This window comes from Tachypleus tridentatus, chromosome 9 (assembly GCF_004210375.1).
Source record: "Tachypleus tridentatus isolate NWPU-2018 chromosome 9, ASM421037v1, whole genome shotgun sequence".
NCBI lineage: Eukaryota > Metazoa > Arthropoda > Merostomata > Xiphosura > Limulidae > Tachypleus > Tachypleus tridentatus.
In genome coordinates this window covers 121609732-121628406 of record NC_134833.1, presented here as the reverse complement: position 1 = coordinate 121628406, position 18675 = coordinate 121609732, and the positions used below count along the sequence as shown (strand labels likewise).

General features: G+C 30.2%; 1 protein-coding gene across 26 annotated transcripts in view; it reads right to left on the bottom strand.

Annotated features, from left to right (window-relative positions):
• LOC143226219 (sodium-driven chloride bicarbonate exchanger-like) overlaps window positions 1-18675 on the bottom strand; it is a 146561-nt gene that overhangs the window by 11334 nt on the left and 116552 nt on the right. For 23 of the 26 annotated variants that reach the window (XM_076456936.1, XM_076456935.1, XM_076456938.1 and 20 more), the window contains 11 exons: window positions 18324-18481; window positions 16115-16360; window positions 14770-14916; window positions 14307-14410; window positions 13009-13183; window positions 12001-12134; window positions 8391-8568; window positions 6931-7227; window positions 6087-6200; window positions 4141-4302; window positions 1845-2023 (listed from right to left, as the gene is read on the bottom strand). In XM_076456936.1, the coding sequence (XP_076313051.1) occupies window positions 1845-2023; window positions 4141-4302; window positions 6087-6200; window positions 6931-7227; window positions 8391-8568; window positions 12001-12134; window positions 13009-13183; window positions 14307-14410; window positions 14770-14916; window positions 16115-16360; window positions 18324-18481 (1894 nt within the window). The remainder of the gene's footprint in view (window positions 1-1844; window positions 2024-4140; window positions 4303-6086; window positions 6201-6930; window positions 7228-8390; window positions 8569-12000; window positions 12135-13008; window positions 13184-14306; window positions 14411-14769; window positions 14917-16114; window positions 16361-18323; window positions 18482-18675) is intronic. The other 3 variants (XM_076456949.1, XM_076456946.1, XM_076456947.1) reach the window with 1 other exon arrangement.

Here is an 18675-nt window from a genome sequence, read left to right as displayed (position 1 = left end):
ATGTTCATTTTATTCTCTGCTGAACATTTCATTAACCTAAAGTGTATTACAAGAAATCAGTTATCTAAATACACCTGCAAAATAGAAATCTGAAGAAAATGAGTTAACCCTTCAAGTACAAGTTTGGTTCTTTAACATATCACAATATTTTACAGAGTTACATTCAAAATTAATTTAAGGAATTTTTATTAACAATGTATTGCAATAAATTAACTTCGAAATGTAGTTTATAAATCAAATTTTTATATTATCTAAGTTTTAAATCCTTAGTGGAGGGTGAATGCATAAAAACAAATAATCAAGTGAAGAGTGACCGCTATGAAAAAAGCGGGAATGCCACCATTGAAATTTGAGATATAGTTGTAGGGTATAGAACTTTTCTGTAACAAGTATGCTCTTTACCCATCATAAAAAAAATTAGGAAATACATATAAATTATGCTATTTCATGCTAAAATGACTGTATATTTTAACTTGAAAACATAAATGTTTTGTCTAAGTAGCTTAAGTATCATAATGCTATATATGTATACATTATTACTCTTTTATTTTATTGACCTTCCAGTCATGCCTAGCTAACATTACGTAACTTGCATTGAGATGATGCACCTCCACTCATGTTGCATATCCAATAACATAAAACTGACCTTTAGTCTTCACTATCTTGGCTGTGATTCAGTGGACTAGTATTTTGTAATATACAGTCACATTTCAATTATTATACCTTACATATGTATATAGATTATTACTACTTAGAAATAAATTAGTAAACTTATTTTTCTTAAAATATAAAACAATAAATCAAGAAGTAAAGCAAACAATTATCTCTTCTCATTACAACCTTTGAGCTTGGTTGCTGCTGGACATAGGTTGCTATGTTTGCTGTTTTTTTGGTTTTTTTATTTACAAATATAGCACATGGAGCATATCAAACAAAAATGTTTAAGGTTTTATACATACAGTTGAATGACCAAAAAATCATAAATAACTATATCATAAACTTCCATCACAATTTATTAAGCCTAGTAGCTAAGATGCATTTAGATTTAGAAAAATATGAAACTCTGAGCAGACTAAAGACACAACCTACCTTCTTGAAATCTTGGTTTAAAAGATTAAAATGACTGAGAAAACCATTAAGAGGACAATCTTAGCAGTTAATTAGTTATTCACATCACATACTGAAGTAAGGTTCATTTACAAAAATCGAAAGAGGCAAACAGAACGACTGTTTAATTCAGAACATAAGCAAATCTCAGCAAACTAAAAAGATACAAGTTTCTTATTTTATATTCTAGCTTGATAATATTATTAACTTAAGTTCCTAATTTGTATAAAACTATATACTTTGTATTTTGGCATCACAGACATCTAATTTTAAACAGTGCTACATGCAACATACCACACGACTCACTAAAATCTATATTTATGCATGTTCTTTTAATATTTACTTTTAAATTATGAAATTAACTTTTATATAATATTAAAGTTTGAATTATAATTTACAGCTTGATTCCAAACTTATTGACATAAATCTGTAAAACAGTAGAGCAATAACATTTTGAATGCAAGTCAACAAACATGATGACATGGCCTTTGACCCATGACCTATTACAAAAGGGTAAACTCATTATTTACCATACTGTTTATCTTCTATGAAATAAAAAAAACATTATTTTCACAGCTTTCTAAACGACAGTTTAAATTCTTACATAACTTGCCTGATTGGTAGAAAATAAAGAAAACAGTAAATAAAAGTACACAGTATTTAACTTGTCTCACATGAAACAAACAATAACTCTAACCATTACTCTAACTAGTAAACCTAACGTGTAAATCACTTGCCTTACACCAAGGAAGTGAGGTTTCTCTCCTGGTGCAGCTGTTTCTGACTCCATCTTAAGTGAGTTGACATGTGTCATAGCAAGAACAGTGGCAGCCACAAACCAAGGAAGACCCAAAATGGAGCAAATGGCAATTTGAATTGAAAGAACAAATAAATCTAAATGGTAGCCACAACCTTTCTGAAAGAAACAAAAAGTACAATGCTGTGTACTGAAATTATTGATAAAAGATGATTAGTTAACTATACGAATTATAATATCAACATAAAATTTAGGAACAAGTGGTTATTTCATGGTGCAGTTCCTTTTTTATGTCTATACTTCTCATAAAGATTTATTATTAAGAGGATTAGTTTTAAGACTTCAAATTTTTCAAATCTGTAACCAAGGTGAAAGATTAATTCTAGATGGCTTATCCAAGTTCACTAAAACTAATTTCTTGGTAGTTCAAAAACACTAAAAAGTCAAAATACTATACACACACACACACACACACACACAAACTAAAATATTACATAAAAAGTCCAATAGTACATAAATACTATTTTAGATATTATTCTAGAAACTTTTACAATTTTTTTATTTCTGGTCCATAGATATTAAAAACATATTTTCACAGTATTTGTCTTAAAGGTAGGGAATTAAAAATGTGAGAAAATCAATGCACAAAAAAAGATACTTTGTTAATTGTGTTGTATTTTTTTAACTTTATGTATATGAATATTTTTATGAACTAATTTCCTGATAAGCTGTTCAACATTACAACAAACAAATGTTTGTAGTAATATTGAAACAAACTGTTTCACAAATGAAAAGGAACAGTTCTTGATAAATAGACCAAGAATGATAAAAGAAAATAGCTGACATTATAATTATTATTTAGGAGCTTGGAAATCTATAGGTTGAATGACTTATTTCTCTTGCAGTCTCTGGTTATGAATAAGAAGAGTCTTTCATATAGAAACTGTTCACTACTGGCCTTAATTACAATCTAAAGTAAATTGAATGGTTGACTATGTCATATTCACCTAAGGTATCTTTCAATTTTTTTCATTTTGGTAAAAATCAGACATATTTTTGAACCACGGCATCACATGAAGTATTTCTACTGATACAAAGCTGAATATATTCAATAAAAACAGCATGAATGGTTGGTCTTATTTAAATGTCCTTTTTATACATACACCTATATTTCTACCATATGACTTTAAATATGAATGAAAGAACACGTGAATATGCACATTTAACAAACACATAATACATCAAGTGTACTGAAGTATTACCTTAATTGAGTGCAACATAGTTGTCAATTCACATTACTCCATGGCCTTATAAAATATACAACATAGTTTATATAATACAGAGTTAACTCAGTAACAAGCAAAGACCACAACCTGTGTAGGTATGTTCAGTATACTGACTGAATATCTAAATAACTAGCAAATTAATACACAAGTAAACCTTCTACATAATAAACTTCAAAGTTACTTTATTCACCCACACTTATATACTCTACTCATTAGTTGATTGGTTAATAAAACAAAAAACATCTTTCTTGGCAACTTGCTTCAATTATTTGACTTCATTCATACCCATACCAACTGTTAACTGGTTTACTAGTTCATAAATTACAAAACCATCTTTCTAGATGACTTACATCAAAATTACACACACATATATATATCACTTCCTCTTCATCAGATGAACAATTAATAAGTAAAACAAAATTAAGTTGGATAACTACTGAAAGATAACTCAATGTATTCTACATATATCACTTCCTTCTTGTTCTGTGTGATTAATACATTAGTTCCAAAATGATGTTTGTTATTTATCTTGGTGACCCATGATCATCTGTTTTAAAATTAACTGATTATAAATATCAGTTCCTTTTTCTGCATGAGTACCAAAATAATAATTCAATCTAAATAACCTTCCACAAGATTTTTTAAACTGTCTGAACACATCACATTTTATTCATTTACATTAGATAGAAAAATAGGTTTCTGTCCTTGTTTTCTCACTGTGCAACATCATTAACCAGAAAGTACCAAGTAAACGTATTATGTTTTTTATTCAAATAACAACACACTATCCCTAAAATAAAACATTTTTTTATTTCCATCATGCCCATCACTAGTGAAATAACTAGCAGTAGAGCTAGTTTGACACATGTAACTTAAAGAAAAATTCTGTAACAGTGGCCAATAACATTTTTTTATACTAATTATGAGTTATCTGAAGAACTACACAAGTAATTTATATTTGCATTTTACTCAGCAGTTGATTTAACAAACCTTTAACTTGTTTTCTTTTCGGTTCACAATGACAGCTGTTATTTGTTGGTCCATAAAGATTAAGATTGTTGCCAACAATGCAGGACCTATAGCTGCTAAAGATGTCCACCAAGGATTACTTCCAAACCAAGGAATTAACCAGCCACGGCCTTTCCAAGTGGGCTATAACAAAATGGTAAATATACAGCACTGTGGAGAATAATTAGAAAATGCAACAACTTCCATTTTATGAGTTACACAAAATTTCTATAAAAAAAATAACTTACAGTTATTGCACATTAATCTTACAGAAAACTACTACAAAATTAGTACACAGATGGTGCCTTTAAGTTTCTTTTATACTAACATCTTTGCAGAGTTTTGCTTTATGTATTTTTTTTAAAGTCTCATTTTATATAGTACATTCAATATTTTTATGATGTATAGATTCTAAAAAACCACAGATGTGTTCTATGTGATTAAGGTCTGGACTTTTCAGCAACTATTTCATTATTTGGAGTTCTTTTGAGCTGAATTATTTGGCAAATAAGCTTAATATATCTTGGAAGTAAGTTTAGGGTTATTATTTTTTTGAAATATGAAATTCTACCATATCAATCTATCTCCAGTATTTAAAGCATGATGTACTAATGTACTGTGACATTCATGGTGATCCATGATCCTGTCATGTTTTGAAGTTGGCCAACATTATTCACACCTGAAACTATCAAAGATCTCCTGCATGCCCACTTGAAGTATTTTTTGTTTTTTTTGGTGAACTAAACAAAATTCAATACAGCTTAAAAACAAGTTAAAATCTTAGGACAGTAAAAGTACATGTTATATTTATTTAAAATACTTTATAACTTAACAATGATAAAACTATAATGCTTTAGACCAAGAAAAACAACTTAAAAGCAGTAAAATTAAAGCTAAAGATCAGGAAAGTAAACAAGAGAATAATAAAACTGATTAAAAGTTAAGCCTACTAAACTACAGTATCATCAGTTGGCACTTGTGCATAATTTTAAGACAATAAATAATACACAACGTTAAAATAGATACACAATTAAAAATGTTTAAGTTAAAGTCAACATACGACCACTAAAAACCTGACTATACATGTTTCAACAATGCAACGTCCTCTTTGGGAGCGAACTGTAAGACATAGTAGTGTCTCATTTATATTTTTTGTTTTCTTTCAGTTAAATATATCATACAGTCTATGTACAGGTTCACACATGCACCTGAAACTGATAATGCAACTTCAAAACAATACAGCCTGTATTTTAATGGTTATATATTAACCTGGATTAAAATGTTTTTTAATTGTGTACCTATTTTAACATTATGTGTTATTTACTATTTTAGTGAACTACAGCTTATATTTATAAATATAATCCATGATCTAACAGCAAAATAATTAAATATTACAAACTGTAAAACAATCTGAAAAGAGTAAAAAATTTAAAAACAAGAAAATAGTAATGTTAGAGATAATAAAAAGTTCATAACAGGAAAAATAATATTAGAACAGTAAAAACTATGGATTAAAAACAAGAAAATAATCTATAAATGACATACTATGTTTTACCATTTTGAAAATAGTACCTCTATAGTCATATTTGAAAACTATACTCTAAAAACAGTGAAATTTTTCTTAATTTTGAAAATATATTTTGGAATGAATAAAGCTGTTGTCTAATATTTAAAGAAAATATTATGGAAACAGTAAAACTGTAGTCTAAAATTAGAGAAATAGATTTTAAAACAGTTTGGCCATAATCTAACATTTTAAAAAGGATTGTGATATGTGCTAAGAATAGTAAATCTGTAATTTGTAATCTACAATGAAACATCTTGAAAACATTCAATGGACAGTTACTAACTGGATAACTACTAGTATGAAACTCTTTCATTTCAGTCTTATACAAAATATATAAGAATGTGACTGTAACTAAACCCACCTCAAACTTATGAGGAACTTCAAGTTTTGGAGTATTAAGACCAACACACATATCAGTAATAGTCATTACCATGATAGCAATAACAACAGCAAAGTCACTGATGACTGCTCTTATCTGTAAAAATTCCAATAAAGGGAATGTAAGATTTTTTCATAAAGTTAAAGAAAACAGGTTTACCTTTAAAGCATGAATTCCTTTGGCTGATGTAATTTCTATAAAAAACAACATGGAAGAATACAAGTTTGTATTATTCTTTTAACAATTACAGTTTGGTAAAAACAAATATTTCACTTTGAAGAATGGTAACTAATATAAAAAAAATAGTTCATAAATTTTATAGAATAATCTTATTTTGAAATAAACACCATCATTGCATTAATAACATTGTTCTATGCTAAAATCTGATGTGAATGTTAGTTCATAAAGTAGTACTATATATTACTATCATTATGTTCACATAATAATCATATCTATACACAGCAAAATTAGAAAAATCTCATAAGACAGTAAAAGAAATATAAAAAATTCAGTATTTAATTATAACAGCACAATAATAAAAAACATTTCATTAAAGTAATGGAATAACAATACAGTTACACTATAAACAATAACTTGTGACCAAACAAGATAAAAACAGGAGTGTATAATACCTCTTTCTTGTATCAGATGACAAAAAATGAAAACAAAACGACAACCACATTACTTATCAGCATCATTTTCCTCTAGTACACATATAAAACCTAACAAAACCACTTTACACAGTTAAGATAAACATAACATTTGAAAGCAGTATTTTCATCATCTAGTGCAACAGAAAACTAACAACTGTACAAAAATTTCTCACCTTGGAAGGAAAGAAGGATGTAAATTTAAAATTTTTCAGCACGATTGATAAAGTGAAAGTTCCTGTGAACAGGATGAGGGAAAATAAAAAAATATCAGGAACATAGTTGGGTACTGCACAACCATCTCCTTCCATTGTACCATTATAGAGTTTGCATTCAACTGCAGAGAGACTTGACCAGTTTACATGGACCTGAATAATTGTGTCAGAACTCTCACTAGGGGTACAGTAACAGTTGTAATCCACAGGCCTAATTGTGTTTATGTGAATGGGGTAGTCATTATTTATGTGAAGTACCTATTAATAATAATAATAATAAAAAAGATTAAAATTACATTTTTTTTCAGGAATTACACTCCCATTTTCTGGTCTCAAACATTTAAACAAATAAGAATTTATGCTGATTTTCTATGGGATGTCATATAGTGACTAACACACACTACAAGTAATGAAATTATATAATGTACACAATAACAATATAATAAAATTTATTAATCCACATAAAAGAGAGCTGCTGTAATATTAATATCTGTAACTACAATAATGTTGTTTTTTAACTTATTTTTATGTGCAGTAAAGTTTTTATGTTCAACAGAAACAAAGAATCCAAAATAAAATGTGTTAGAACACAGAGCACATTAAAATAAAACAAGGGCATAAACTACTGTACAAATAAGCATTTCAAGGTATCGTAGATACTGTCCTATTACTGATTCCTGACAAGAATGTTAATATAATCGAATATTTGTCTGTAATACATTTATTGTAATTTGGTTGAGAGTTGGTAAACCAACCCATTGATTGACTAAAAATTAACGTAGCATGATGATCCTACTCCTAATAGATGGCCATATATATTCTGAGAAACTGCATGTATCTTATGACCCAAACATTTGTAGTACTTCCATTTTAAAAACATTTTATGACACTATAATCTCAGCTTTAGCTCCATGTAAAACCTTTTCCTCATAAGTCACATAGCATGGCCTTTCTTATTTATTAACATATTCTTCTGTGTTCTTATTCTGTTACAATATGAGCAATTACCTCCTCACATCAGGATACAGACAGTTTATGGGATTTTCACATGGAATAAGCTACATAATTCATTTTCAATTCTGATTTTTCTTAATATTTTGTGCTTATAATTCTCACAGACAGACATTATGCTCCCAACAGTCATGTACCCACTAGACTATTCTTAACTGCACAGATGGTGCTTTTTATAATGGTTTACGTTTCAACTCTTTATCTCATGTAGTTTTATTACAAAAATAGGTATTAGTAATAAATGTATATCTCAATTTCAGTTACCTGTTAGAAGCTGTGAGAATATTTCACAGTAGATATTTCAAAAAACAGTGTATGATTTCATGATGGAATTTCAATAACAGAGTATCAGCTTTATAAATGAATCTAATGCTTAAATTTAGGTACATTACGAAATACTGTAAACTTACTTTTTCAATAGCTTTGTAAATAAAAATGATAGATATAAGTGTGGCAAAGTTCTCCTCAGTAAACCGAGTGATGTAACATACCAAAGCACTGGCATCAAAAGCCACTAGTACCATTAATATAGCTGATGTCCAGAGCCCAATCCACAGACGAAGAGGCAAGTACTCTAAACCGTGATCCCTTTGGAGAAAAGTATTATGTCATTAAAAGCATAAAATCTTTATTAAAATGCAACTGAAGAAATTACTACAATTATCTTCAACCTTTTCAGATAAACTATAAAAGGTGTTCAAACAGTTTCTGAAAAAATGAATAACCAAATCTTTAAAGTACTGGTCAACTAGCTGTTTGTTCTCTGGATCATAAAATTTCAGCAGGTAGCTAAGCAGAAAAAATGACATTCAAAAACAGAATTGCACAAGAAATAGAATTTTTTAAACATCAATATGAAAACTACATTCAGCATTCAATATCTAATATTGACATCTTTATATTGGTTATTTTGAAAAAATATATTGTTTAATATTAAAAATAGTATTCTGTATCTTTGTTTAGTTTTCAACCATTCAGGCTTAATACAACAATCAGATTATTCTCATTCTAATCTATGATATAACCTACTGTAGCCAGTGGTTAGTGCTTTGGACTAGTAAAAAAACAATGCTTGTGGGTTTAAAGCTCATATGCACCTAGTCATGATGTCCTTGAAATGAAACTAATATTCACAAGTCGTTTCAGTCTATTCAACAATAAAATATGTATCAGATAGCAGCTGGAGGTTAACTTACTCCACCTGTGCTCAACATGCTCTTAAAACACATTAAGATCTAACTTTAATTAAATGATTAGCACATCCTTTTTATCTAATAACAAAATAGACTCACCTTGACAATATAAAATTTATGCTTATTTTGTTCAAACATAAAAGCTTGCAGAAATCTACAGAAATGATCCAAATAATAATTAAACTATTACATAACCATAAAGACAGTCTAACCTGAAATAACTCATCTTATTTTGTTCAGTGGATAATGCACAAATATATATATATCATCCATTGAATTAGAAAATCAGTATATGCCACTGTAAATCATAATCAAGCAATCTAAAACTAGCCTATCAGTTTGTTTCATGATCCAGGAACAATTATACCAAAACTTAGATTATTTTTATAACCATTCAGCATTAAACTTGACAGCACAAAATTACTTTTGTTATTTTAACTGTTCCTTAACACAGAATATACTCATTGTCATATAATTGTGTCAACTTAACCTTACAGTACTAAAACTAGTTTTATTAATTTTCTCCTTAATATGAAACCTGTACATAGTAATAACTTATTTGTTATATAATCACACAACCTTAACCTAAAATTACTGTTGTTATTTTGTACCAATACAGAAACCACTCAACTAAAAGTTAACATTTTCCTAAACTGAAAATGCATTTCCAATAATGCTTAACTTTGCTGACACTTATAGCTATTACTTGATAGCCAGGGTTTTTTCCTTTGCCCATCTAAGCATTGGTCTGATTTTTTTTCTTGCTTGCTTCCAGTCCTTTATGTTTCACTTAATTGCCCTTGGTTATATTGGTCTTGTGACATTCTCCACTTACGTCAATACACCCTTTATCTTGGTACTGTATAAAAGCACCTCATTAAGATAATGTTATCACTTCTTGAAGACTGATTCCAACACCAGCTTTTAGTAGGGAGAAAGTGGAAGAATGTCAGTAGAGGTAAATATTATTGAAAATAAATTATCAGTTTAGGAAGATGTTAACTTCCAAAATATAGTTATCCCTGCTACCACATGGCTAGAATCCCACACTGAAAGATGGAGGGACCAGTGGAAGCAGTATCCATGCGGAAAACATCTGCATAGATCAGAGATGTACCAAGATAAGAGTGGTACCTGATGGGAGGAACAGGACAATATCTAGAACAGGTACTTGCCTTCATCCTGAAGTCAGTTCATGTATTGATGGTGGAATAATACATGACTAATCACCACTATAGACCAGCCCTAAACAGATAGTATATGTTCCAATTCTCACCATTGGAATCAATGGGTCTTACTTCCTATATCCCTTGTTGGTGGCTAGGGCAATTGGACCATAGTGTTACATATAGATATATTTTTAACTGGATCCCTATCTGTAGCTATAAAGTGATGCATTCTAAAACATAGCAATCATAATTAGAAAGTAACTAACACCAAAGTGGACAAACTTTCTCCTCTACCTGAAGAAGCCCAAAAGGAAACACCCCAAAATGACAAAATTGTGTCTGCCTTGCTCATCTGAAGGAACAAAACTCATCTGGTCTGGAAATATGAACATTCCCCCTCACTCCTCAACAACTTACCTCAGAATTATGGAAATGATATGGACACTGAACTTAACAAAGGACTCAGAATGGAACCACTCCACATTTGTAATTATAAGGAGATAGTGGACTTCCTTTCAATAACAATATAAAAAATCAATACTGCTCAAATGAAGAGCAATACACACCCCAACTAGATAGCAGAGCACCAAATTTGAACCAGTATTTTGAGATGGCTCCTGCATAGGTTGATGCTATTCCTACTGACATCGAGGAAGACAACCCGAGATCCAGGTAGGAGGGCCTTCTAACTTTACCATCTTCTATAACATTGGAGGAAATCACTTAAAACACTCTGGAGGAAGAGACTTTGTCCACTACCGCTGTGACTGGAAGCCAGGTGTGGTTGGGACTCCCTAGCTCCACTTGTAGAATACAGGGGTAATGTGCACTGGGAAATCCAAAGAAACAGTGCAACAGGTGAACCAAGTTTGATAAATTTTTAAAAGCAAATCAATCTCAATTTATTTATTATGATGATCAGCAGGTATGGAGAAGATTCCTTTTAGCATTACTCATGATATTCCCCAAGTGATAGTCCAGCATAAAGTGCTAATACCATCTGGTAAGCTCCTAGATGGTCTTATGAAACATCTCATTTCCACAGAGCCTGCTGCAATGAGCATTAACAAGTACAGTTAACATGGTTGCTTGTACAGAATTTGATGGATAAAAGTACATCTGTCTGAGAAACAGTTGCCATAGAGTGAGCTACAGTGAAAAATATAGGTAATGGTCCCTGGAAAATAAAGATGCAAAAGGAAGAGAAAAGATATCATTCACACATTCTTATAATCTTGCAGATGCAGTCAAAATGGCTGTAAGGGGTAGGAAAAACCTTCAGTAAAAGAAACTTCTAAATCATGTAAATAATGTGAGAGAAAAGTATTGAGAGAAGTCCACATACCAGTCTGCACGATGTCCTCTAATAGACTTTTAATCAGGCAGCTTCAATGAGCAAAGAGAAACCCTGGCAGTCAAGTAATAGCTATAAGTGCTGGTAGAAGTAAGTATGTTTTAGAAACATTACACAACCATTAAAGTTTAACTTGACAGTATAAAACTACTTTTATTATGCCATACACACATAAAGGAGCTAAACAACTTTTTAACCATAATAAAAAAAAATCTTGCAGAATTTAAATTATTCACAAAACTTATAACAAAAAACAAAAAATATGAATTCAAAACACACAAACACAAAAAATGACAAAACATACCTACAAAAGGAAAAAACTATTGTTTCAAATACCAACACTGGTCCTGTACTTCCAAGAATGTTCAATGGCTGCCCACTAAATAGCCCATACAACAATCCATTGATAGCTCCAGATAGCAAACTCTCCATAGCAGCCTGAGAAAAAAGAAATATTGCTACGTTTAAGACAAACAATTTATATAAATCATAAGTACCACAAGTTAGTTTTCAATAAACTTTGTGAATAGCAAAAAATAAAACACTCCTTAACTGATTCAAGAAATTAATGTTCCACATAATCCAGACAATAAGATGATACATACATACAATTTCATTTTATTACAAGTGATTGAACTAACCTACAGTGCAAACTATTTATTCACACATTTAAACTGATAAACAACTCGAAATGTTTCATAATACAAGTAACTGAACAAACAACTCAATATATTTTATAGCATAACTAAAGTATCAAACAGTTTGAGCAATTTGAGTTTGACTATTTTGTAACACAAGGAAACTATCCTACATCTTACAGTACTTCATTATGCAACTTACACTATTTCACAGTGAAAATATCAAACAGTTTGATCTATCATGTAACACAACTATCAGATAATTTAAAATGTTCCATAACTCAGTTAAACCATCCCATAATTTAAAGTGTTTCACACCATATCTTACATGTTTCATAACTCTCAGAACAATATAAACTATTTCATAATGAACCTATTTGACAGCTTCACTATTTTATTAACAACTATCAAGCAGCTTGAGCTATTACAAAACAGAAATATCACACAGTTAAGCTATTGTATAATAATACTATTGGAAAAACATAAGCTATTTCATAAAAGAGCTATAAGATAACTTGAATTTTTCATAATACAAGTATGAGACAGCTTGTGTTGCTATTCAATAAAAGTATCAGATAAATTGACCTTGTTCATAACACAACTGAGTTATCATACATCTCAAATAAACTATTTCATAGGATGATAAAGCTATCAAATAATTTGCTGTATCTCACCAGACGGGAATCTGTTGCTTCTCCTAATAAGCCACCAAAAGTGATAATTGGAGCAATACAGGCAAAGTACAGAAAGAAAACAGAAGCTACAGTCTGAAGAGCTAGAGCATCCTTGAAATCACTCAAATACCAGAATTTCTTTCGTTTAATGTCATTGATCAAGCCACCAAATAACCTAAAAAGAATTAATGAGAACATATTTTAATGGTAAACAAAATGTGAAATAAATAATTGATTCCTATGGTATATAGTGGTTATATTAAGCTCTTTGATATACTATCTTCTGATAAAAAGTTGTTTGATTTGTCACTAACTTTTGCACAAATCTGTTTGCAGGCTATTCACAGTAACCATTCCTAATTTTAAAATGATAATTTCTAGAGTGGAAACAGCTATTTAAATATCACCCACCACCAACTCTTGGGATATTCTTTCCCAATGAATAAGAGAATTGACTATCACATTATAAAGCTCTCCATGGCCGAAAAAAAGCGAGCATATTTGGTGAAGTGTTTCAACCCCATGCCAGGCCCTTGACCATGAGCCCTTCCAACCTTATGGAAGGAAAAATAATTTTTTTCCTTTTACCTTTTATTATTTAGTAATTCTTTAAAATAACTGCTGGATTTTTATAATACAAGATAGTAAAATTATTACCTCTTCATGGCTAGCCTTCCAACAAAAACTCTTTACTCACAGTTCATTCTTTTAGAGTGATTTTTATGAAAACAGTGTTCAACTTTTTTATCTGTTTTTCTTTTTCTCATCCAATAAAAGTTTGATGCAGAAACAAATTCAACATTTCAACATTACATTACTTTGGTTTTAAAACAATGTTTTAAGTGGTAAGCATGAGGAGATCACAAAATGATCACTGAGTGGAATGTTTATTGATACAACTGTAAGAAAGAGAGAGAGAGCTGAAGCAGCTGAAAAACAGAAATCTAAAATGGTGGAATAATTATTTCTTTATATATATAGTGTTCCCTTCAACATGCAACACTACATATTCCAGGGTTCCACATTCCTCAGCTCTTACAGCTACATCAATTTTTCCATTATAATCTCTCTCATGACCTTTCAGCAGTGACAAGAAAAGTTCTTCACCTGCAGTTTAAATAACCATCTCCAAACTAGACAACTGGATGAAGCTAATTACATTAACCAAAAAGAATACCTCATATTGTTACAGCATTCTTTCTCTCCTTATAAGAAAAAAAGGTAAAATAAAGCTTACATTTATACATGAAACCTACAATTTTTAAAGTTTAAACATAAAGGTTGCTGGTATAGCTTACCTTCCCGTTCTTTTTAGTCCACTTTCTTCACGTAATTTTTCTTCTTCCTCTTCTGGTTCAATAGGAGGTTCTTTATCTGTTTCTATACACTTTTTTCTTCCCTCCTAAATAAGATAAATTTCAATAGAAATCACAATTTTATCACTCTCATGATGTTACTAGTCCTCTCCTTTTAATTCTTCATATATCTTTATACTACAGATTTTCATTATAAAAGAAACTTATTAATTTCTAATTTTTTTTAATTTACTTAGGACCATGAAACATAAGACATCTACTTTCATTATGAATCTATTTATGGTGTATATAATGTGGTTATACTAACCAACTACCTGAATCTCAAATACTTGGAGAAAACACTAAATTAATATTTATTAAAATATCTATGAGACTTAGTAACATCCAATCAACTCTAAAACTCAAAGTATAAAGTATGGAATAGCTTTTTTAACTTTAAGTTTACCTGAGATGGGACATGGGAAGGTGGTTCAATTCTAATACTTGGGTCCCAAGCACCAGGGGGTAACACTGTAACAGCATCAAGAAACTCATCAACACCAGCTAAGAGGTCTTGTCGGTTCCTTGCCTTGTAAGCAACATCATGAAACACCTAATAAAATATGTAAATTCTGGTTTTGTTTCCTTAGCCAATTAAAATGTAGAAAAATAAATAAAGATTTGATAAGCATGTGAACAACTGCTTTAACAGTTATAACTTGTCAAATGAATAACAGATAAGTAATAAATATTTTAAGCCCCACTACAAAACTGAATAAAGAAAAAGCCATTTTTAAGCAAAATCACAATAGAAGAATACAGATAAATAGCAGTATTAAAGCTATTAGCTCTTTCAGAATGAGCTCAGTCCCTAGGACTGACCTCATAACCATATTGTACTTATTATAGTTTTTATGCTATAGCTTTCATATTAGTAAGCATATGTTTATGAAATTTGGCAAGTTATCAATAAACATTACAAGCTTTCATGCACAAAATATCAGATTTGTTTCATTAAGTTTTAAGGTTTGGTAAACAATGTTTTTCTCATGCCCTTTTTTATTTGCATTATTCCTATCCAACACAAAGTAATTTTCAATTTAAAAATAAAAATACTTTTACAAATCAGAAAATTTTCAAATTTCTTGTGCAAAAATTCTGATAATGTCCAGATAGTTATATCTAATGTTTCTTAAAATCTCTTATCCATTATTTTCAGTAACAAATCTCTGTACAGGTTTGGTTGATTTAATTGATATCACAACCACCATAAAAAATTTTAGGAAATAAATATAAATTATGCCTTTTTCATTCTATAATGACTACAAATTATAAAATGTAAACATAAATATCTAGCCTAAATAGCTTAAATCTCATAACATTATATATTTTTACATATTTATTATATTGAACCCTCAGCCATACTTGGCTAACAATACAGAAGTTACAATTACAAGGTTCACATGCACTCATTTTACTGTATCCAATAATATAAAACTGATGTTTATTATATACAAAGTGATCTGTCTTGACTGTGTCTTACTGGAATAGTATCTTGTAAAATACAGTCACATTTCAGTTACAATACATTGTATACATACATATTTTTCTTGAAACATAGAACAGTAAATAAAGAAGTAAAGCAAACAACTATCTCTTCTAGTTATGACTTTTGGATGCAGTTGCTGCTTGTCATAACTTGCTAACCCTTGAAAAATTTTGCACATGGAGGATATGAACAATTTTTTTAGGTTTTATATATACATTTGAATATACAGGTTAATTGATCCTTTAAACCCTATTAAAAATACCTCATCTGATAACAAAGTTGCCATAGCACGACCAATCTCATGGTAGCGAGGAAGGTTACCACTAGGTCCTAGTAAGATGAAGAGAAATCGTGTAGGAACTGGAACCTCTGTAAGGTCACCCAGATGGATTCCATTCTTCAGACGAATAAAGGCAATAATAGCCCTGTCTAAGAAATCCACCTCTCCAACCAAAATGTTGGAAGCTTCAGAACCTGGTGGGATCTTTTTCATAAATGCTTGGTTTAGCTATAAAAGTGAAAGTTTCTATTAATGAAAGTTGTTTACTATACACATAATTACTTTTTCACACAAGATTATATCTTCAGTCACAAAATGTATAAGTTTAATATATTTTGTATAATATTTCACAGAGTTGGGAATGGGTTGAAATATTATGGTCAATGACTGGTTCTGATCCCATTAATCACCAGTTATAATTTATTAGCAATCATTTCTTTAATTTTCAATGTGATAAAACTAAAACATTGCAAATTAGTTGCATTTCTTTGGAATTTTGCTGTCTCTATACATTTTAATGTCTAGGATAAATTCACAGAAAAGATACAGAAAATAACTGATGGCTGAAACTTTATGCACAGACATCTTGTGTAAATATCATCAGGTTTAAGTTTCACAGTATGGTTTTCATGCAATAAGCTCATCCTAACTATGTTTTCAACAGTATAAATATTCTGAAAACTGTTTCAGGCCTATAGTTACCTAACAAAAGCTCAGTTCTGCTGTTATTAGTGGCTATTAATGAATGGGAATATCCATTTTAATTATGCTTGATAAATTTACAACACAAACATCCAATTGTTTAGTAATAAAGATAAAACAAAAATATAAAAACCAAATATCCTCCACAAATAATACTGTAGTCAGTTACAATTTAATGTGGAAAATTATAATCAAATACTGTGTCATCTGATTCTGAAAGCCAATCTTCAATTAATATCATTATTTGTCACACCACTAATATTTCATTCAAATAACTTATAATTATAGGTGTTATAGAGCACCTGTGTTCTAGGTGTTTCTAGAGTGAGTAGTTTACTTTATTAACCTTTTGCTGCACATGTAAGGAGCCTGCTACAGTGTTATCAGAGAGAGTTTTACTCTACGTAACATGTGTTGCAGAGGTATACAACAATAACCTGTTCAAGCACCATCAGTTCTTGTACTGTAATACAACTGGAGATAGTTCCAGTGCTGTCACTGCACTTGCCTTGTGTTGTAACAAATTTGAATATTGTTTTCTAGTATTATCAGAAGTAGGTTGCTGTATTTACTTTGTGCTATAACATATTTGTGGGTTGTTCCAGTGATACCACTAACAGGCCACTGAACTTATCCTGTTCTGTAGCATGTTTGGGGATTGTTCTAGTGTTATCAGTGAAAGGTTATTGTACTTAGCTTGTGCTGCAACATATATATGAATTATGCTAGTGTTATTAGTGACAAGCAGATGTGTTTGGAAAGTGTTTTAGTGTTACATTATGCTGTAACATGTATGGATATTATTCTAATACTATTTATGAGAGCTAGGTTTCTGTATTTATTTTATGCAGAACTTATTACAAAGTTAAAGAGAGGTTTCTTTCTATCTAACACAATTTAAATAAAGTACAATAATAAACATGTTAAAATACTAAACTTCTTATGCAATAAACAATGCACTTCATTAATGTCAAAGGTCAATTATACAACAAACATCAACCAAACACTCTGCTAATGACAAAAGAGTCATGTCACTAATTGCAATACAAAACTGAATGGGTATAATAGTGTAACACTAAGCAATTACACAGTGACAAGTGAAGCAGAACCCCCAAATAACATGCAATAAATAGGACAAAAATAGAGACACCCCTATCAAACAGTCAGATGCTTAAAGGCAGACTTCTATGAACAGTATATAGTAACACCAGAGTGAAAGTAGCTGAATTATCAAGACATTTTAAGACCAATTAATTAATAATGGAAACAATGAACAATAGTTGATTTGTTTCTTTAATTTGTATATGTAATTTGCTCTCTATTTAAGTTAGATAGTGAGAAATATATGGCAATTTGATTTACTTTTATGTTTTCATAAATTATATAACTTTTTAAAATTTCATATTAGGTAGGAACAATTCCTACTATTTCCAAGAGGAAGTTATCCACTATTAGCTGTCAGCAGTGACAGATACATAACTATACTTACCTTGTGTTGTAGGTCTGCAGAGCTTGCTCCAGCATTTTCAGCAAGAGTAGAGCCAGTGGTTGTAAGAAAAGGATGTGTGTTATGTCCATGCAGAGATGTAGCACTAGGACTTTGGGGCATTCCTGATTCATGGTTGTTATGCCCATTGTGTCCACTACCTGAATTTTTTAAACAATATTCCATTTAAAATTATAAAATCTGAAATTATGGTTTCAAAAACCTGCAGTAGTTTAGTGTTTTTGTAAAATACAAAGCAAGATAATTAGATAATTTGTTTAAACATTTTTTTAAAATTTAAACACTTTAAAATACAATTTTTGCCATATAATGTATTATTAGTAGCATACAGTTC